At 35.9% G+C, this 21,676-nt stretch overlaps 1 protein-coding gene across 3 annotated transcripts; it reads left to right on the forward strand.

Moving 5' to 3' along the window:
* The first annotated feature begins 252 nt into the window (after positions 1-252).
* Positions 253-21,326, forward strand: LOC132267266 (E3 ubiquitin-protein ligase RKP). Of its 3 annotated transcripts, none has more exons than XM_059768385.1 (11): positions 253-501; positions 942-2,567; positions 5,716-6,546; positions 6,949-7,109; positions 9,597-9,735; positions 11,910-11,993; positions 14,069-14,350; positions 14,486-14,617; positions 18,474-18,673; positions 19,270-19,474; positions 20,672-21,326. In XM_059768385.1, the coding sequence occupies exons 2-11, from the start codon at positions 1,071-1,073 to the stop codon at positions 20,960-20,962; spliced, it is 3,822 nt and encodes a 1,273-aa protein (XP_059624368.1). In that variant the 5' UTR covers positions 253-501; positions 942-1,070; the 3' UTR covers positions 20,963-21,326. The 3 variants fall into 3 exon arrangements, with proteins under 3 accessions (XP_059624368.1, XP_059624369.1, XP_059624370.1); XM_059768386.1 differs by having other exon boundaries at positions 253-482; XM_059768387.1 differs by lacking the exon at positions 11,910-11,993.
* Positions 21,327-21,676: the final 350 nt, after the last annotated feature.

Raw genomic sequence — 21,676 nt, forward strand, 5'->3', positions numbered from 1 at the left:
CCAAAACATATTGAAAAACTTTTTCAACTTCAATTTTTATTATTTTTAATTTTTCAAAAAAAAAAAAAGAAAAAGAAAGGAAAAAATAGAATGTCAATATCATTGACCGAGTTTCCGGTACAGGAACGGCGGCCAACTATTCTGGAGAGCGGTTTGTGCCCGGGGCGTAGTTTAGCTAAAATGCCACGTTATCATCCGGTAAATCCCTCATGAGCTCAACACGTGTCGGTTTTCCTCTTTTAGGGTTCAGTCAGCGTTGCGAACGGAGCTGCTTTGTCTCGCGGTTCGTTCCTCTTCGTTTCCCGAGTTCTGGCGAACGAATTCAAATCCAAACCCATCTGTCTCTGTCTTTCTCTCTCTAGAACTCTCTCTATCTCTCTCTAGAACTTTATAACGTTCATGGCGTCTGCGAACCCTAATTTCAGTCCGCCGCCTTCCGTGTTTCGAGGAACAACAATATAACGACAGACAACGTTCTCTCTGTATGTAACTCCTGCACTTGTGAGTACTTTTATAATTTAGTGAATCGTTGTGAATTATGGCAAATTATATCCCATCATATGGGAAATTTGAGTCGGTTGTAAATTTATGCGTTGCTACATAGTAGGATCTAATTTATTGTATTTTCTTTCAATTTTGCAAGCATATATGTTGTGTACAGTTCCTCTCATCTCTGTTTGGCTGTCGAGAAAACTGAGGAACAACAAAGGAATGAGAAATTTTGAAAATTTTCATTCGAAACTGTTTTAGCTTCGAGGAAATGCAAAAAAATTACTATAATTGTATCAAAACGTTTAAAGTTTTGAGGCGTCGGTATTCATTTTATCTATTTATTGCTGTTTTGGTTTTTCAGGAGTTTGAATTTGTTGCTATAAAGCGAATTTTTTCTGTGTATTGTGTTTATGCAGTCATATATGTTGCAATATTTTTTGATATTTCAGGGTCAGGAGGATGGTTGATTGTTAGGGTTTTGAAATTATCTGGGGAATTGAACTGTGCCACTCAATTACTTGTAATTGGATTTCCAGAGTTTTTTGTAATTTGGGAGGTAGCACTTGCCTTCCTCACAGATGGCAGAGGACGTCTTACGGATTGGTGGACTTTCTTCTGGATTGGCTGTGGTATTGAATAATGAGAACAGGAAAGACAATTCTCAGAAAATCCGTTTTGTTTCGTGTTGTGATGATTTTGGCGACCAGTCTGTGGAGCAAACTCTTGAACATATATTTGATCTTCCCTACAAGACGATTAATCCGCTGACAAATCCAATTGACACTAGTATAGTTTGTTCTATAATAAAGGACTTCTTGAAGTATCATCCTAATTTATCTACCGGAGTGGGAAATAGGGACGGGGTGTCTACTGTTGGTGATGGCTGTCAACCCCACACTGTTGCAATTGAAGAATCTACCATCTGTGGTGACATTCGAATTGTCAAGCCACCGTTGCTTGTGGAGAGCCAAGCCATGTTCAGTAGTGCAAGGGCCAATGCCTGTGTTTGGAAAGGAAAATGGATGTATGAAGTGACCCTTGAAACTTCTGGTATACAGCAGCTTGGGTGGGCGACTCTTTCTTGCCCTTTTACTGATCATAAAGGTGTAGGGGACGCTGATGATTCTTATGCATATGATGGAAAAAGGGCTAGTAAATGGAATAAGGAAGCTGAGGCTTATGGTCAGTATTGGGTTGTTGGTGATGTAATAGGATGCTGCATAGATTTGGACCATGATGAGATTTCATTCTATAGGAATGGCGTTTCTCTTGGGATGGCATTTAGTGGGATTCGCAAGATGGTGCCTGGGTTGGGGTATTATCCTGCAATTTCTCTTTCTCAAGGTGAGCGATGTGAGTTAAATTTTGGGGGCCGCCCTTTTAGATATCCAATAGAAGGCTTCCTTCCCATTCAGGCTCCTCCCTCCACAAACCTTCTTGCTACTCATTTGCTGCATTGTTTATCTAGACTGTTGGATATGCAACGCATGGAGAGGGCAGAGTTCAGTTCTGTTGAAAAATTGAGAAGACTGAAGAGGTTTGTGCCATTCCAAGAACTTTTTAACCCTGTCTCTCGTGGGATATGCAAGGAGCTATTCTCTTTAGTTAATGCAGAAGCTGGGAGTGCAGAGTATATAGGGTGGGGTCCACTTTTTTCGTTCATAATGGAAGTTTTTGGGGTGCATCCTCCACATGACTATACTAGTTTGGATAGAGTACTTGATCTCTTGCTGGAATTTGAGGGTTCTAGACTGATGTTTGAGCACATTATAAATGCTCTTTCATATGGTTGTAAAACAGCGTCACTTGTTCTTACAGAGTGTCCACATTCAGGATCATATCCCTTTCTTGCTTTGACATGTCACATATTGAGACAGGAAACATTGATGTTGCTTTGGTGGAGGTTGTCAGATTTTGAATTCTTGTTTGAAGGGTTCTTATCACAGAAGAGTCCCAATAAGCAGGATCTTCAATGTATGTTGCCTTCTGTTTGGTGGCCTGGTTCATGTGAGGACGTGTCCCATGAAAGTAGCATGATGATGACAACTACAGCCTTATCTGAAGCAGTCAGTAAGGTATGCCTTCTTTTGAAGTTTAATTTCTCTGTGATTTCAGGCTTTTATCATCCAATCGTGCCTGCAATGCTACCTTCTATATAGGCGTCGAAAAGGGTTGTGAAGGGATGGAAAAGAACTTGTTAAAGCACTAACCAACCAAAATTATGAGTAAAAGGAGTTGAAGTTGGCATTTGCACAGTATTTGTGGGAAGTGATAATTTAAAGAGGAAAATGTAATACATATCAGACAATCTTACCTACAACTTACATTCTTAAGCACGTGTAATGTCAATCTTTAATCCTTTATATAAATCATTTTATGTCAGATTAGGAGGAAAAAATTGTAAAATTCGATAATGTCATATATAGTTTACTATGCTTCCTATTGGATTGTATCTCTCACATAAGAATAAGTCATTTGTTGAAAAAAAGAACTCCTATCGACGCTTATAATGATGGATAAAATCTTGGCATGGTCATACTTATCTGACAATTTTTTTCTTTTTCCGAGTTTGATTTATTGGGCGCCTTTTGACCTGGTAATGCTACTTGTATTAGATTTTGCATATTGGGTTTGTGGATATGTTGAAGATACATACAACTGTCAAACATTTAGCACCATGTGTACTCCAGTAGATTTTACGTAGATTTGGGTGGTTAAACCTTTTTTCACCTACTTCTTCTTGTTTTAGTTTATTTTATTTTTTATTATTTTGTTTTTATTGATAAAAATTTGTGCACGTGCGTTATGACATAATCTCTTTGACAAGGACATCTAATTATTTTGTTGTGTGGCAAACTCAAAGGCTAGCCAAGGGCACGAGGTTTCCGCCATTGTGGGGTCTGCACAGGGTCAGATGTTCGCAGAGTCTAACCTCCACATGCAACCTTGCAAAGGCCAAAACTTTTATGTAAATATATGTATGTATAATACATCATTACAGATTTTGATACATTGCAAAGGTCTAAAATTTTATTCTAAAATACAATATTTATAAATTGACCTACAATTTTTTTTTTTTGAATTTTGGGTTGGGGGGCAAAAGTATATTTCTTAAAAAATTAAATGTTTATAAAATGGCCTACAAAAGATTTGTGATATTTTGGGGGGTTCCATGGCCCCCACTAGTCCCTATAAATTTCCACCCTGCAGCCTGCTATAATTGAACTTCTAGAGATTTATGTCAAACTGGGTAAGTTCTGAACTTTTTGTTTGACACTGATTCTTTGTTCAATAATAAATCAAGAAATCTAGGATGCTTCAAACCGAATGGAGTCTTAGGAAATTTTAGGAAATGTTGGAAACATCAGAATTGCAGGAGGGAGCTTAAAATGATGACGTATTTAAAAGTAAAGATGAGTTCAAATGGTGTGCATCTTATACTTTGCTCAATAAAACAACCACCAGCCTGGTAATATAATTTTGTGGAACAACATGAGAAGTTGCATAAGGATATTCGTGAAAAGTTTTGGTACTGAATGTTTGATGTAAGGACATGAAAACCATAGTGTCGTAGTTTGAAAAATCTCGTTAAGTTACACAGAGCCATAAGTAAGCATATTACCATTTTGATGATTCTATTCTTTTATTTCATTGATCCAACATTTTATACGCATACATATGCATAGTATAAAGCATTTAGCACGAGTTACTTAAAAAATCCTTCAATGTCAATGTGAGTTACTAAAATTGGCTTTGAACATTTTAAATCACGCATTACTAAACTTTTTCATGCGGAAAATGAAAATGAATGATCCCTAGTAGAGCTTGGGGACCCATCTCCCCCAAATGTGCGTGTGTGAGAGTGGAAATGAAATTCTAGGTCTGTCCCTGTCAATGATACTGAGTAGCTGGGCTTAGGGTTTGTGCCTTTGGGTAATGCTGTTTGTCCTTTAAAATTTGAAATAGTAATACAATGATTGTTTTTTGTTTAGCAAAACAAATCAGTTAGGGTTTTGACCAACTTCCAGTTGCTCTTACTCTCTCGATTCTTATTCAAAAATTTTATATTGCAAGGCTTGAATTCTTTTGATATCTTTGGTAGATTGAATAGAACAGAATCTTTCGGAGTTTCAGCATTTTCTCTTTGGGACTTTAAACCACATGGTCAGATAAAGGTCACTTTGTCTTTGATGAATGTATAACTTTCTTCTACCAGCTGAACACTTGTGCTTTTCCTAATCGTTCCTCTCTCTCTCTCTTTCTCTCTCTCTTCATTTACAAACAGTGGGTAATTAGTGTTATTGTGAACAGCTTTCTGTGTGCTATTAGAATAACTTTTTCTTATTTTCATTTAATCAAGGTCTAACTTACTGCTGTGTCTTGTTCATTTCTAGGCACGGAATTCAATTGTTTTCCATTTTGTCCTCCCTACCACCCGTTTGTTGTGCTCCTTAGTTTTTATTGAGCTTTCAGTTACCGCTGATTAATAAAATATGAGCTTTCAGTTACTGCTGATTAATAAAATATGAAATAAGGCATAGGTTCACCTAAACATGTATGTGAAGTATTTTTCAATAAGTGAAACACGTGTACAAGAACTGCATTGATCTGAGATACTGGGATCTTTTGAATTCTTTAATATATATATTTTTTGGTAAACCAATCTTTTGAATTGTTATATATTCTTTGTTGACTTAATGGGAGATTATTTGTTCCTTATATTATTTGACTAGTTCAAAAAGAAACTTTGGATTGCACAGACAAAATTAAAAAAATAGATAAATAGATAAATAAATTATAAATATATAAAGTAATGGAGCCATCATCTGATGCACTGGCAACTGTATTATTATTATTATGATTATTATTATTTTTGGAAATTCATAAAATAGTAATGTGTTAATTGTTCATTTGATGTCATGGGGACTTTAGGCCGGGTGCGTGGCAGGTAATATGGTGAAATCTCTATTATTACATTTTTTTTTTAATCTGCATAATGAATTCTTATGTCTTTTAACTACTGGTGAAAATTGTATTCACTATCCAAATGTGTATTTCTTCATTCCATAATAAATTAATGAGATTTCTATTTGGCTTCACAAATGGTACTGGTTTTAATTTTGGATGTTTCATGTCAATGCAAGATGATATGTATGAATTATTACTGGATTCAAGTTTTCCGGTCATGTTTTTCATAACAAATATAATTGACTTCATTTGCAGATTGAGGAGAAGCATAGGGAACTATGTCGCTTAGTCATGCGGTTCATACCACCTATAGCACCTCCTCAGTTGCCTGGTTCAGTATTTATGACGTTTTTGCAGAACCTTCTGTTGAAAAACCGGGGAGCAGATCGTAATGTGCCGCCTCCTGGAGTTTCAAGCAATTCCGTTCTTGTTTCCTTGTTCACAGTTATGCTTCATTTTTTATCAGAAGGTTTCCCTAAGGGAGATATTTATGGATGGATAAATGGCTGTGGAACAAACACTGATCCTGATGTTGGTTTTCTTCACAGAGGTGGCCAACAAAGTTTTCCCTTAGGCTTGTTTCTTAAGAATGATCCTCATAGAGTTGACATCTCCAGGCTTGGAGGATCATTTAGTCATTTGACAAAATCTAATCCAGCAAACGATGATCTGGAAACAGAAGTAATTCGGTGGGAGGAAGGGTGTATGGATGACGAAGAAACTCGAGTAACACATTTTAGTAGGCAGAAGCCATGCTGTTGTTTGAGTTATGATGCTGATTTCATAAGAATCTCAAAGAATCCAATTAGGTATAACGCCAAAGGTTCCCGTGTGCATTGCAGCTCTCTTACAGAGAGATCTGCTCAGGTTGCTGCAGAGTGCAGTGCCAGAAGTTTGAATGATGAGATAGCAGATAAACCCAGCACAAGTGGCCAGTCTGATTCTGAGTTTGGTTATAGACCAGTGCAGCATATGAAGATTGTACCAAGGGGGAGTAATTTGTCTTCAGCAACACTTAGAGAAGAGGAACTTCTAGATCCTATGCTACTGTTATATCATTTGGGTCTTGCACCAAACTTTAAGCAGGTGAGAAAATTACATCTTCATAGAAATTGGATAAATGTTTCGTATCAACTTCGCCCCTCTTATGATTTGGGCTTTTAAATATTTTTTTGGAATTTGATGCTGATGATCCAACTCACTATTGCCTCGATTATCGGATACATAATATGCTGATATGATGCATATAAAAAAAGGAAAAAAAGAAGAAAAGAACCATGCATCATCAAGAAGGTAAACAATGAAAAAGCACATTAGCAGAGAAATGCTCATTATTTTACACATAATAGGGGACAAAGTTGCACTGCATGTGCTTGAGAACACCCTTTTGTTACCAGTAAAACTATCCGGCAAAGGCATTACATATCATTAATTCATTTATGTTTGAAAATGTCTAATATTATCTTAAATATTTTATTTACATTGTAGGCATCGTCTTACATGTCTCTCCAGTCACAATCAATCTCTCTCCTAGAAGAAACTGATAAACAAATAAGAGAACGAGCTTGTGGAGAGAATCTAAAGCGCTTGAAGGAAGCCCGTACTCTATATCGGGAAGAAGTTATGGACTGCATTAGACATTGTGCATGGTAAGATTATTGCCAGGATAAATACGTTTAGTTGTATAGAACTTGTATATATTGTTTGATATACATATCCATTTTCTCTGTCTTCTTTTTATTTATTTATTTTAAAATTCAATGCATTCTTGCCTCGCTGCTCTGAACCCTTTTTCCTCCCACTGCCCACTTCCCCCCTGCACTATACCAAGGTCCATTTCAAAATATTGGTAATAGTCTATATATGTTTTACTTATCAAAAAAAAAAAAAAAAAAAAAAAAAAAAAAATAGTCTATATATGTTTTATGTTATGCACGACTTGTGACTGTAGTGCTGCCTTTTTTTTATTTGATGACCCGCACTTTCAGTAGCAGCATCTTTGTATCTCTTTTGTGCTTTGCCTGACATTAAGGTTCATGGTATGATGAGCAGTCTAAGGTCTAAAAGTTTTTGTTCTAGAAGTGTTGTTTTCATTCCATAATTGCATACTATTCTAATATCTGCGATAATTGGAAGGTTCAGTGATTCACCATCTATACCTGTATACGTTAAGATATAACAAAACCACAGGGTTATATTGTTTTTTCGGAAATTGAATTATATTGTTGGAACTTGGAAAATTTTGGTTCATGGAAATGTTTTCTTGTAAGATAATGTGTTTATTTTACACTTGTGTCTGTTAACTTTGTTGTTTTTACCTGTTTAGCTTCTTCGCTATGTATGTTTGATATATGGAACTCGTGTGCAGCTCTGAAACTTCATAGGTTCATAACTGCATGTCACATTTACCGAGCACTATATTAGTATTTTTCACTGGCTATTTTTGAATTTTTTTTCTACCTGAAAATGCACTTTACAATATCCATTATTTTATCCTGTGTATACAGTATCTACGCAAGTAATGCCAAAGGTTAGTTTTGTAATCCACACCCATTGGTGGGACCAAAATTGGGTAATAGCCTTTTACGGGTTGAGTTTTCCACAAAATTTTGTTCCATGTTATCAGTGATAGGTCCCCTATACCACTCCTTTGATTTAATTGTGAAATTCATTTTCAACCATCTTTCTAGCAAAGAGAATTTTTTGGTGTCATGGCTGTTGTTATGCAGTCTACAGCACAACAGTACTTGAGGTGCTTAGTTTCATAAATTCACATCGTAAAAGCCTCCCCCCCACCTATTTGGACTGGCAAAATTTTGTTCCATGTTATCAGTGATAGGTCCCCTATACCACTCCTTTGATTTAATTGTGAAATTCATTTTCAACCATCTTTCTAGCAAAGAGAATTTTTTTTCCCTTTGGTGTCATGGCTGTTGTTATGCATTCTACAGCACAACAGTACTTGAGGTGCTTAGTTTCATAAATTCACATCGAAAAAGCCTCCCCCCCACCTATTTGGATTGGCTAGATGAATCCTGATTTGTCATTTCATCTATATGTGGCCGCAACCTCAGTCAAAATACGTACTTCCTATAATTTATTATTATTCATACCAATGTCAGTATTAGTATCCTCCTCCTTGCATTACTCCCAATGTGGATCTGCTTGCTTAGGAGCATTTGGTTTTTTTCTGCATCTGTACTTATATAGTATACAAGTACATTGGTAATTGAAGTTAGCTATGTTCTCAGATTCACTATCATGAATAGGAAACAAATCATATCTCTGTCAGAACTGGGAAGATATGGTCTTAACTGCTGGCAGGAATGTACCCATTTACAATTTATCAAATTGTCCCCATATGATTGGGAGTTCTCATTCATAGTCCTGGTGGTAACAGTGGTGGAGTTCATTTTCCTTGTTATTGACAAACTTATAGAATTACCCACCCAAGGGTGTGACCCATTGATCCTGGGATAGCAGGGGTTAACTGATTTGCCAGTCTGAGAGATGGGAATTCGGACTTGTTGGGTCTTTTTCTTGGTTCGACCATTCAAAATGCCGTGTAAGTCAGAGCTATTCCAAGAGCGAACCCTCGATCTGATGACTCTATATAAGACAACAGAGCGATTCTCCTTTCTTTCCCTAAGCACCGTGAGAACTTGGACGTGTGTGTGGACTCCCTCTTTTTGTGCTACTTCTCCCATTTTATTACATTTTCTCTCATCCAGGGAAGAGGTTACCTACTCTTAATGGTCTTAGAATCATGCAATTCACTATTTGAATTGTAATGATTTGGGTCAACCTTGATTTGAATAGGTTGTTTCTTTAAATGTAGAATCGTGCTATTCGTGGTTCGAACCATGTTATTTGAGTTGTTTAGCCCCTCTTTCAATACGAACAGGTTGACTAAATTGACTATAACAAGGAAGCGATTGGAATTGACGCGAATCAACCTGAATTGAAAGATTCTGTTGATTTGATCGATTCTGGACTCAATCAAGTCCTGTCGGGTCTGGGTAAAATTGCTGGGCCTGAATGGATTGTGTTTTTAAATGTGAATTAGGAATCTTCTATAAAAGTTAGTTCCATTTGTTGCTACTGCTTACACTCTTTGTTTCTGGTATGCTTTACAGGTATCGTATTTCTCTATTTTCTCGGTGGAAGCAAAGAGGAATGTATGCAACTTGCATGTGGATTGTTCAATTGCTTCTGGTTCTTAGCAAAGTGGATTCAGTCTTCATTTATATTCCCGAATTTTATCTAGAAACTCTGGTAGGTAGATTCTTGCTTTCTCATTACCCATGAGAGCTTGTGCAGTAGTATTTTGGCTTCTTTTTGTTCCGCAAATATATGTGAGCTTTTCTTTTACTTTCTTGAAACCTAACATTTGCACGTCATTACACCTGTTTCATTTCTTGCAAGAACCATTTAAAACAGTCCACTAGTTTTTGGAATCATGTGGTGATGTATTAGTTACCTTTGTGAAACAAGTTGAGATTCAAGGTATCTACCATATTTATGAACACTCATTCATTGAAGGTACCTTTGTAGTTGAACCAGGAATATTTGAAATAGAAAATGTCCTTGTTGTAAGGGATGTTAGATTGTCAGCCTATGAATTTATCAAAATCCATTGTCAATATGTGAATCAATGAATACGGAGTGGGAGCATAATCTAACCTAGGTGTAATTTTTTTTTTTTTGATAAGTAATCCAACTAGGTGTATTTGGTCACTTGGGTATATCTTATCCTTCATTTTATGTCTTTCTTTTTCTCATACTTTCTATGCCGCGTTTTTCCATTTATATAGGGATCTTATCACTAACTTATTGGTGATGTCAAATGACTCATTCACTCTTTGAGAATTCATACCAAGTCCAAATCTATATTACACGGATCTTCTATATGAGTGAAGTATCCTTGATATCTGGGCATGGATGTGGGACATGTTTCCTATGGTTATAGTATTGTTTCAAGATGAGCGAAGTGTCCATATTTAACACTTCATATAAAATTTCTTTTTTCATGAATAGAGAAAAATAATATTGAACAATATAATTATTTAGTTGTGTCCCCCCATTATTTAGTTATTGAATGGAATTGCCATTGTTGAGGAGTTTGGAAATTCAAAGGATGTTTGGAAGCCTATGATTGTGAACTTAGTAAAAGAGAGATTTACGATTATGGTTAGGCTTGTTGCAGATTGAACAGCAGTGTTGGTGGAAAAGAGAGCGCAGTTAAATGGAGGGGCAGCGCCGCAGAGGAAATAGGACAATTTTTTGGCACTCCGGATGTAGACTGCATATCTTCCAGAATTGCAATTTGAAAATCTCAAAATTCTTGCACTTGTTTGGTTGAATGATTTCACTGTGTGCCCAAATCTGCATGGGAATCCACTGTAATTTTACTTAGCTCAGTGAAGAAACATAAACTGGGTCAAATATTGAATCTGATCCCTCATTTGTTTTCTTTTGTGAGATCCATATACCCATAGCTTTGTTCTATTAGTACATAGGAGTAAGATTCTAGTCATGTAAGTAAATTTGAAGATTCTGGTCGGTTCAGTACAGTTATTTTCGTTAATATTTTGGAAAGCTCTGCTGAAAATGTTTTTGGATGCTGCAATTTTTTTAGCAGGATGCTGCTTTTAGAATATGCAGTTTGTGTGCTATGTTTTGTATAGTAACAGCCTTGTTGTTTGCCTTCACTAAAAAACAAGTATTAGGTGTTGTCTAAATGAAGAACTTCAAATAACAGAGAGGTGATGGCGGAGGAAAGCAGAGAGAATAAAGTGAAGAGGAGAGATAACATATAGATGAAGAGAGGTAGGAGGGAATAGAAATTGCAATTTCATAGAGAGAGAGAAGTGTTTGGAAAAGAAAATAAGAAAGTAGAGACGGAATATTAGTTATTTGAAAGAGGGGAATTTCGGCAGTCTAAAAACAGTTATTTAACATATCATTAACAGCGTGAGGGCCATCTGTATATTCATCGTAACTTCAAGGGAGGTTGACCATAATTTTTACATATGTTTTATGCATTGGGTTATTACCAAATTTGATGGGAGATTAGGGTTTTTATACTTTACTTATTTATGAATGTACTTTTTTTTCCTCGCATGATATTCTTAGCCTTGTTTGTGTCTGTATGCATATGTGTGTATGCTTATGATCTTCCTAGAGATTTTGATATGAATATTTGTATTTTTGGAAGGAAAATATAATTTTCATCTGATTTACAATGTTTATGAGCATTGCATGTAGCTATGAGTTCCGATGTCTTGTTGAGTCAACCTCCAGGAAGTTTCCACATTTTGCTTCTTCGCTGCACAAGTGCATATTTTGTTATAATTACATAGTATATAGAATGCTATATGGGCATTATAATATCTATCATTGGTTTTCTTGCTGAGCTTTCATTAGTCACTCTTCTATGCTACTTGTAGGTTGACTGCTTCCATGTGTTGCGCAAGAGTGATCCTCCGTTCGTGCCTACTTCAATATTTATCAAGCAAGGACTTGCTTCCTTCGTATGTCGTGATGGTTCTTTTTTCTTTTTGTCATGCTCTCCTTACTTTTTCTTTTCTTTTTGGCTAGACACTGTCACTATGAAAAAGATAGATTTATGTGGATTTAAGTCTTTAATTTTTTTGTTGCTGGATTAGTTCCTTGTGCATCCGTTATAAACTTAAGTGGGATGATCATGTTTTATGATTCTTGATGAAAATTCATGTTTGAAGTGCACAATGGGGTAAGTTGTTTTCTTCTTTCCAAGTAGTTTTTTGTTTGGTTGGATACTTTCTACTAGAAAAAAGAAATATAGAATGTCTGGCAAATCTGTGTGGAGGAGATTTTTATTAAATTACCAACGGGCAGTGGCCTAGCGGTATCAACCTCTTACCTCTCAAAGAGAGGTCGGGGGTTCAAGTCTTAGAAGAGACAAGTGTGTGCGAGTACCAACTAGTTAAAAAAAAAAAAAAATGGTTAAATTATTAGAGGGTGTAACTTTAATAATATCCTTCAACAGTTATGATTCTCGTTTCTCTCTTAATAGATTCATTTCTTGGAATTTTGATACCAAAATATTCTAATTTCCTTTATTGCTTTACTATTTTGCTTAGTCAAGTTAAATTTTTGATGCTATGACATGATCCTTTAGCCTTTTATAATTTTTTTGTTTCATTAGTATTGAACTGATTGTGTATTTGATGTTAATGTAAAATTCGATGTTAGAATCGATATTAATACCTGTCAAATCTTATGATTGGTCTACAGAACTGAAAGGGGAAGGGGAATGGGAACGTGTACATCACATGTGAATTACTTGTATAGATCACACAGTTGGAATTTGACATGGTAGTTTTAAATGTAAAAGATTTTCTTTTAACCAGTTGGAATTGAACTGGTTATAGAAATTTTATTTCATTTTTTTTAGTTATAAAAAAAAAAAAAAAAAGGGTAAATGCATGGAACTTAGTGTAAATTATTAGTGATACATGTTCGGGTTGTTGGAACCGGTAGGTGATTATTGAGCCACTATATTGGCAAGATGAAAATGTATTATTTTCTGGAATGTGCATTCAGATATGAAAATAGTTGGGAATATTATCATATTCTTTTGCAAATCGATACTTGCCTAATTGGCATGTATGTGGTTCCATATCAAGAATTTTTGACCTTGCATACTATTTTTTGAATGGAGAAATCCTATGCTCAAAGGGGTTAAATTTAGGCATCCCACTTAATTCTTGTGATGCGGGAAATAGAGGGTTCTCTTATAAAAATATTATAAATTCTAATCATTGTCCAAAGATCTTTTTTGTCTGGGGTAACAGTTTGCAGGATAGTCCAAATGGAGCTTGGTTCTAAATCATGCATCTTGACATGGATGATAACTATTAGTTGAGTGTTTCCGGTTGACATTGAGAAATCTTAGTTGAGAGAGTTCTAGGATTTTAACCTCGGATCAAAGACATTAGGTATTGTTCTGTCATTAGGGTGGAAAGAGTGAAAAGTTTAGATGACAGGAGGGAGAGTTCTTACAACAACAACAACAAACGAAGCCTTTTGCCAACATCTTGAGGTCGGCTACATTGTCCTATTCTTCCATTCCACTCTAAGGCCATAGCATCAGTCAAACCATGTGTATCTTATCCTTACTAACTCTACCCACATGTTTTCGTTTCTTTCCTTATTATGAGAGGTGTTCCTTCTCATAATTATCTTATATACTTGCTGACATGACATCCTTCTGAATTTTGACTTCATATTCCCCTTTAAATCTGTCATGAGGATCACGGAAGGAGCTTACTTTTCTCTCTCTTATTTTCTATACAAAATTTTCTTGAATCTTACATATCCTTGCTGACATGACATCCTTCTGCGTATTGTTGGTTATACCATTGGAATTCTGTGCTTCAGTAAGAAAATTGTTATGCTGCACTTTAGTTTGTTGGCTTCCTAAATTTAAATGAAGCTAGTATGCTACTACTTGGGCCCATAAACAAACAAGGCAGTAAATATCTTTAATCCACAAATCTTATCATTGTTGTATCTACTTAGTGTGAGTTCAAGGTAAGTTATGATTAAATGTTTTGTTGATCAGGTCACTTTTGTTGTTACCCACTTCAATGATCCAAGGATTTCAAGTGCTGAACTGAGAGATCTTCTTCTCCAATCTATTTCTGTATTGGTACAGTACAAGGAATTTTTGGTTGCTTTTGAGAGCAATGATGCAGCCACCCAAAGGATGCCAAAAGCATTGTTGTCAGCATTTGATAACAGATCATGGATTCCTGTAACAAATATACTTCTGCGGTTGTGCAAGGGTTCTGGCTTTGGTTCATCAAAGCATGGAGAGTCATCATCGTCATCAGTGGTTTTTCAGGTAATAATGAACCCTGTGTGTTACTCCTATAACTCTCTCATCTATTTTTATTTTTATTTTTTTCCTACGTTATTTATATACAGTAACTACCGAGTGTAATTTAGTTTGTTTACTCTTGGTTTTTTATTTTTAAAGAGATTGCTGCGGGAGGCATGCATCAATGATGAAGAGTTATTCTCAGCTTTTCTTAATCGCCTATTTAATACTCTCAGCTGGGCAATGACTGAATTCTCAGTTTCAGTCCGAGAAATGCAAGAAAAATACAAGGTATAATTTTCTTGAAGTGTGAATTATGTTGCTACTTTTACACACAACACATCCAACAGGAACTAGCCTAGATGGTATAAGCTTTCCTCTCCAAAGGGCAGGTTGAGTGTTCGAGCCCCAGTAGGGGCAAAAATATAGTGGATGTGTGCGTGTTTGCTTTAACTTTTGGGAAAAAAAAATCCTAGATCAAAACCCATATGTTGTTGAGAAAATTTAAGCATTGGTATTGAATGTTTTGTTGGTGTTGAAAGCTTTATGCCTTCATGTTTGATGTTTGTGCTTTTCTTATTGACCTCCTAGATGGAAACCTAGGGTGTTATTGAGAAGATTAAGCGTCATTTTTGTGTGGCATGTATTTTGCACTGTAAGTCCCAAAAGTATATTCTTGCACCTGTTGGAATGGGCACTGTAATAAAATTACAGTAAATAAAGATCTAGGAGTGGAGAACCTGAAGGGATAAAGGGAATCTGGGCGGGTCTAGGGACTGAATAAAAGTGAGGATGGAAGTAGATTCGCGTACCATTTGGGCCAAAGAGAAGTGAAAAACGAAGTTGGTTGGCATAGTAAGATCTATGTAGCAAATTATATGGTGAACACAATGTTAATGATGGCAATAACATCAAGACCATGGGCTAATTAATTGTCCGTTAGGCTAAATTTATATGTCTTCCTTCCATGCAAAGTCTACTGTGTAGTATTTGCAATTGGCTGGATGGACGTTCCATAACGTGCGATTCTTAGACTTGATCTGTCTATATTTTGGGTTTTATTAATACCTATTTGGGTTTGTTCAACCCATAATTGAAAGTGACTTTACCAATCACTAGTTCTTTCAGTTCCTGGACCTCGTTATGGTAAAATGTGGGTAAAGGTTGAAGTTGGCAAGTGAAGTCACCCAGAAGTGCAGAGTTAGGAGTCAGCTAGTGTGATACCCCCCAATTTCCGAACGCGAGTTGATCAAGTCCTCACCCAAAGATTGGGGGATATCAAACAATTAATAATAATCAAGGAGAAAATACAAATGGATGAAATAATAAAATAAATAATCACTGAAAAGAAAACTAAAATAATAATTAACTCTTCTGATTCCAAAACTCCGAATAAAAACCGATAGGTAACAAACCTCCATGGTACAACTCGGGAATCCTTATATCATGGACCCCTATGAAAATCCCATAACTGAATTTATAAATAAACGTCTAAGTCTAAATAATAAAGATGTGAAATAAAATCCTACGTCGATAAATCCGGAAGAGTGAAGATAACTGGTCTCTGACCTGCACGAACGACCTCTAAGACTGGTACTGGCGAGGACCTGAAAAATAAAAGTGTGGGTCAGATCCACGAACAAGTTATTTTTACTACAACCCAATCAGAGAACCGATAAGCGATACACCTCTAGCCAAACTCATGCAATAGCTATGTAGTCGATACATGTATACGCACTATCAGAGGGTATTACCTGAAAAATAGCACACAAAGTGGTCAAGAGTCCCCTATACTACTAGGGCCCACCAGTCACCTATACAAGCTACTCGTCTTCGGCGATATAGGCCTCAGCCCTAACCACTGATCCCGAGACCTCAAGCTCGTATCGTGGCTCACATATATATACATTTAATAACATCATCACTAAAGTCATATCTAGCAATGCACAATGTAGAGTGTCTTGACTTTTTAGCCAGCTTACCTACTCATCAAATCATCAAAGCCATATCTAACAATGGCACAAAGTATCAAGGAGACTAGCTTATTAACTATCTCAATGATTTCCGTCACAAGTATACGCTAAATACATCAAACCATATCTAATAATGGTAAACTATAAGATACCGCCATGGATCATACTTGTAGATCACAATTACAACAACAAATATGATTAAAATCATAAATCATGTTAATACATTTAATTACAAAATTTAAATGCCACAAAAGATCAATTTATAACTTAATAGTTAATTAATTTATAACTTAATAGTTAATCTGATCCTTTCCATCAAATCTTGGATCATAAAAGCATAATTAAGTTTTATGCAATTTAAATCATATAACACTATTCCCGAAGCTGACGTGTTCGGGACCTTTAAAAATCAATTTAGGGCCATTCGGAACACTTTTGGGGCGGAACAGGTTCCCAGTGCTCGAGCACACTTATACTGTGCTTGAGCACTATCCCTCAGTACTCGAGCACTGGTTCACGAACAGCATAGTGCTCGAGCACTGGTTCGTAAAACCAGTTTGGTGGGTCCGTTTCAAGTATGAAAATCTATCGTTACGGGTCCTAAATCATGCATCTATGTCCAATTGATTCCCATAATTAATATGAAGCAATTATACATGATTAGAGCAATCAAAACCAAGTTTTCATACATTAATTTGCAAGTTTAAACTCTGTAACACCATACACATATATACACATATACAGGTTAATTTTAATCCGATTATAGCATAGAAACAGGTTTAATTCCTCTGTTTAAATTCCCTAAAGTCAAGCTAATGATGTATAGATGAAAGATACTAAGGAGAAGAGTAGAACATATAACTTGCCTTGTGATTTTTGAATTGAAAACCAAACCTCAAGTTCTCTACAATCGCTCCGGTCTTCTTCTCCAACTTCGGCAACCCTTGTCACATTCGTTGTCCTTCTCCGGTCACCTTCTTCCTCTTCTCTCTCTCTCTCCCTCTCTCCCTCTCTCTCTCTCTCTATGTCTTTTTTTCTGCCTCTTTTCTTCTTATCTCAATCTCTGCCTCTTTTCTTCTTCTCTCAATCTCACGTATCAACGAAACCCTCCTAACAACTTCTCTATATATATATATATATATATATAACTACAATACCACATAATCCTAATCCCAGTTTAAGTCTGACAATTAAAAACAAATAATAATAATAATACCTAATATATATATACACAACAATAAATACACACACACACACACACACATCACCATGGGCCTATGATCCACACCATCTAAGCCTTCTCCATCAAAGCCCAATTCCCTTTTTAAAACTAAATAAATAAATAAATAAATAAAACAACCAAACAAATAGACCAATCCCACCAATACTAACAGATAAATCACATTACAAGTCAATTAACAATTAAGCACCTATAATAATTAAAAAATTCAAATAAATAAAACAATAAACAATTAAATAGACAATTAGCCAAATAATCCAATTAAATGCAATTAAAATAAATAAATTAAATGCTCTGAAAATTATGGGTATTACAGCTAGGAAGAATGCACTCTTTTCCTAGGGGTGCCATGGTGGTGTCGAACACTCAAGACATATGGACGTGTGACACAACCCAGTCACGTTTCTGACACCACAAGATGTGTCCTGAAATTTGAATATATATATATTTTTCTAGTTGGACACGGTGGGGACACTTATGAGTTCAGGACGCGTCAAGGTAGTTTTGTAATTAATTTTTCTTAGAAAGAATGTGATTCCAATGCAATTTAAAAATATATTATGGGTTAATTAATAAAAATTATTATAAAATTTTAGAAAATAAAAACTACTATATATTCAGTATGGGATAAAATGAGCAAAAATTATTTTATAGATATATATATATATATATTATTTTTTGACGTATCCTTGACATATCAGTCTCTATTTTTCTTTTTTTTTTTTTTTTTTTTTTGAGATTTGCCATATCGCCGTGTCTGTATCATTTCGTAACCATGTCCCTTGTCCATATCTATGCTTTCCTTGGCTACTTGATGATTACTATGCCTATAATACTTCAGGCATTTTCTTTATCTTTCCTCTCTCCAAATCCCCCTGTTTTTTTGCTCTTCCTTCATATTTTGCTTATATTTGTTCTTGAACATCTTTTGCAGGTCTTAGAATTTCAGCAACGAAAATGCAGTGTTATCTTTGACCTCTCATGCAATCTTGCAAGGGTGTTGGAGTTTTGGACCCGTGAGATCCCACAAGCATTCCTGTCGGGAGCAGATACAAACCTGCGAAGGCTCACTGAGTTGATTGTCTTTATTCTGAACCATATAACTTCAGTGGCAGATCCTGAGATTTTTGACCTGTAAGTTACTGTACGAATGAATTTCTCCGTTCATTGATGTTTTATTCTTTTGGTGTTGTCCAGTATCATCCTGTTGTTGCTCAAAGGTTGAAAAAAAGAAGTTACATTTTAATTTTGTGAAGGAAGTGATAGCTGAACTTGTTACTGGTAGAGAAAGATTATAACCAGATGACTTATACGATTTTCCTTGCTTGGACTTGTAATCTTGCACATCTTGTTTGTAAAATATGTTTGCTGTGTTGTGGAGTTGTTTATCTTCTTCATCATCGTCATCCTTGCCTTATTCCCATATGAATGGGGTCGGCAATATGAATTCTATGTCTCCATTCCTTTCTATTACCTGCCATATCACTTATTATTTTTTAACTTTTTAAAGTCATTTCTAATAACTTCATCCACGTTATTTTTGGTCTTCCTCTCCGTCTAGCTGTTTGTCTTCTTCAGATATCTAAAAATTCTTATTGTTGCTTCAGTTTATCCATTGGCTTGGGATGCATTTTACTTGGATCATTTGCTGCAATTTTTATCATAAAGAAATGATATGTGAAGGTTATCCTTCTCTCTTTCCCTCATTTAGCTGTATGATCTTCCTGCAGGTCGGTCAGACGACATGGTCAATCTCCTGAAAAAGTAAACAGAGGCATGATTTTAGCACCTCTTGTTGGTATCATCCTCAATTTGTTGGATGCTAGTACAGGGAAACAAAGCGGTGAGCAGAATGATGTGGTGGGGGTATTTGCAAGCATGGACTGCCCTGAAACTGTTCTTTGTGGATTTCAGTATCTGTTAGAGTACAATTGGGTTAGTACTTGTTAGCTTGTTTTCAATATCTGCATTTATATACACATTTATACGTACATGAGAAGAAGATGCTCACATGAAATGATTGATTTTCTTTCCAATAATATGATCAGAGATACCTAGTCCGTAATACCCTAAGATATAATTGTTCTTGAATGATGCTTGGTAAATACAATCAGCTTGGGCAAGCCTGGTTAATTATTTAAATTACTGGTTTTGTGAGTTGGAAGTTCTTGAGCCAGGGTAAAGGTGGTTGGGTTGAGATCTGCAAAGTCTGGGCAACCAAATCCAATTCAGACTAACAATGCTTATAGTGGCATATGTATATATCACTCACTCGTATCTATATCAATCTGTAAGATGCTATATTCCAAAATGTTGATTAAAATATACATAATAGACGATTTAGATTTTTTCTTACCACAAGACTATTTGCTCAGGTACTGTGTGACTTAGTTTGCTTGGATTTTTCTTCTTTTTATTATTATTATTTTTTCCTTTTATTTGGAAGTTCATTCATTTAGGAATCCTGGACAAAAATATGTTCCATCATTAGACAATCTCTAAACAGTTAGCTTGCTCAGATTGATTTATCTATTGATTGAGCAATTCTTGTCTGAGGTTGGGCTGGTTTGTGCTGAAGCCTGACTGAAGTTGGGTTGGGCAGGGTGTTTGCGGTCCAATCAAACCTGCCTGGGTTGCTGCCCCAGAAAAACTTGAGGCTCTCAAACTATTGTCAAAATTGGGGATTGTTGTGTTGTAATTTAACCAAATGGTCGTTTACTGTAAATGTGAAATGGACAACTAACACGTAGAAATATGTTGATTTTAATATGTTATTAGAAATCCGTTTTTTTTTTTACTCAATTCAGTGTGCAATCATTTGCTGTATGTTGTGTTTGGACATTGTCATAATTGTACTCTATATTATCTGGAAATCTTTGAGTTTCTCTAATTATGCATTCCATCTAGCATATGAACCATTCTTTAAAACTCGAATGGATGTGGATGTGTGCATGCTCGAGTGCTTTTATACACGCCGGGAGAATGTCTTTCTGCATGTGTATGTTCTTGGCATGCTGTTGATATGAAATTATAGAATTCTGCAGTATCTATTTGGATGACGAATTCCTTGTAATCTTAAGCTTTTAGCTCGAATGATTTTTCTTCTTACAACTGAGTTTATCAACTTGCCAGGTTGGATCTTTCAGAGGGGATGGTTATCTTGCAAAGCTCAGGCAATTGGAGAAATTCTCAACCCTCCTGATCAGGCGAACCGAGTCACATGAACCCGAGAGAATAGGATGTGAGGGAGAACCAGATGGTGATGATAGCACCTGTTGCATTTGTTATTCGTCAGAAGCAAACGCACAATTTTTACCATGTTTACACATATCTTGTTTTGGCTGCATATCCCGGCATCTCCTTAATTGCCAAAGATGTTTCTTTTGCAATGCAACAGTTGTGGAAGTGATCAAGACTGAGTGAAAACAGTTTAAAGATGGTGATTTTCTTCATTGCATGGGTTGTTTGTGTGTTTCGGGTCAGTAGTGATCAATCAAATGGTTGAGGCCTAGGTCAGAAGGTGGTTTGTAATTTCTTAAATTTGAGGTTAGATGTGACTATGATGCAGAAAAAGGGTATTTATATCTTATTGTTTAGAAGCTGCAATTAGGGATATAATTATAAGTGTGTATATGGGTTTGGGAGACAAACATAGTGGGTGGGAAGAAATTTTGTTTTGGGGCTAAGAATTTTGTAGGGGAAGCTTAGGGCATTATTTTGTAAATGTGAGATGTAAATGGGATAGAAAAGTAGCCCCCATCTCTCTCTCTCTCTCTCTCTCTCTCTCTCTCTAAACTTAAAACTAGAAACTGCAAGGAAGACAAGGAAGTTGTGAAAAGTGGACTGTAGATGGTGAAAAGTTCTTTTAACTTGCACGATGAGGAATTTAGAAAATTATTTTATCAATTTTGTGTTTGATTGGGCATAAAATTGAATATGACATTTACTCAAAAACTATTGTGCACCTTGTAATTGGTCTACATCAAGTCGCTATATGCTGCCTCTGACCTTCACTCGTTTTTTACTTCAAGCTTAATCACTAAGCAAATAGGATAACGTGTCAAACAATTGTTCATCATTGGTAAAGGCCAAAATACTCCTTAGGTGAACACGTGTCCATATATCTTGTATCATGTC

Source organism: Cornus florida, unplaced genomic scaffold (genome assembly GCF_030987335.1).
Source record: "Cornus florida cultivar Cherokee Brave unplaced genomic scaffold, ASM3098733v1 CherokeeBrave_3.0.0_Hap2_Chr07, whole genome shotgun sequence".
Taxonomy (NCBI): Eukaryota; Viridiplantae; Streptophyta; class Magnoliopsida; order Cornales; family Cornaceae; genus Cornus; species Cornus florida.

Excerpts from the sequence above, each read along its gene's own strand:
- LOC132267266 (XM_059768385.1), top strand. The coding sequence starts at position 1,071 with ATGGCAGAGGACGTCTTACGGATTGGTGGACTTTCTTCTGGATTGGCT. Across the intron at positions 6,547-6,948 it reads TTGCACCAAACTTTAAGCAG|GCATCGTCTTACATGTCTCT; the intron begins GTGAGAAAATTA and ends TTTACATTGTAG. Across the intron at positions 18,674-19,269 it reads GATCCTGAGATTTTTGACCT|GTCGGTCAGACGACATGGTC; the intron begins GTAAGTTACTGT and ends ATCTTCCTGCAG.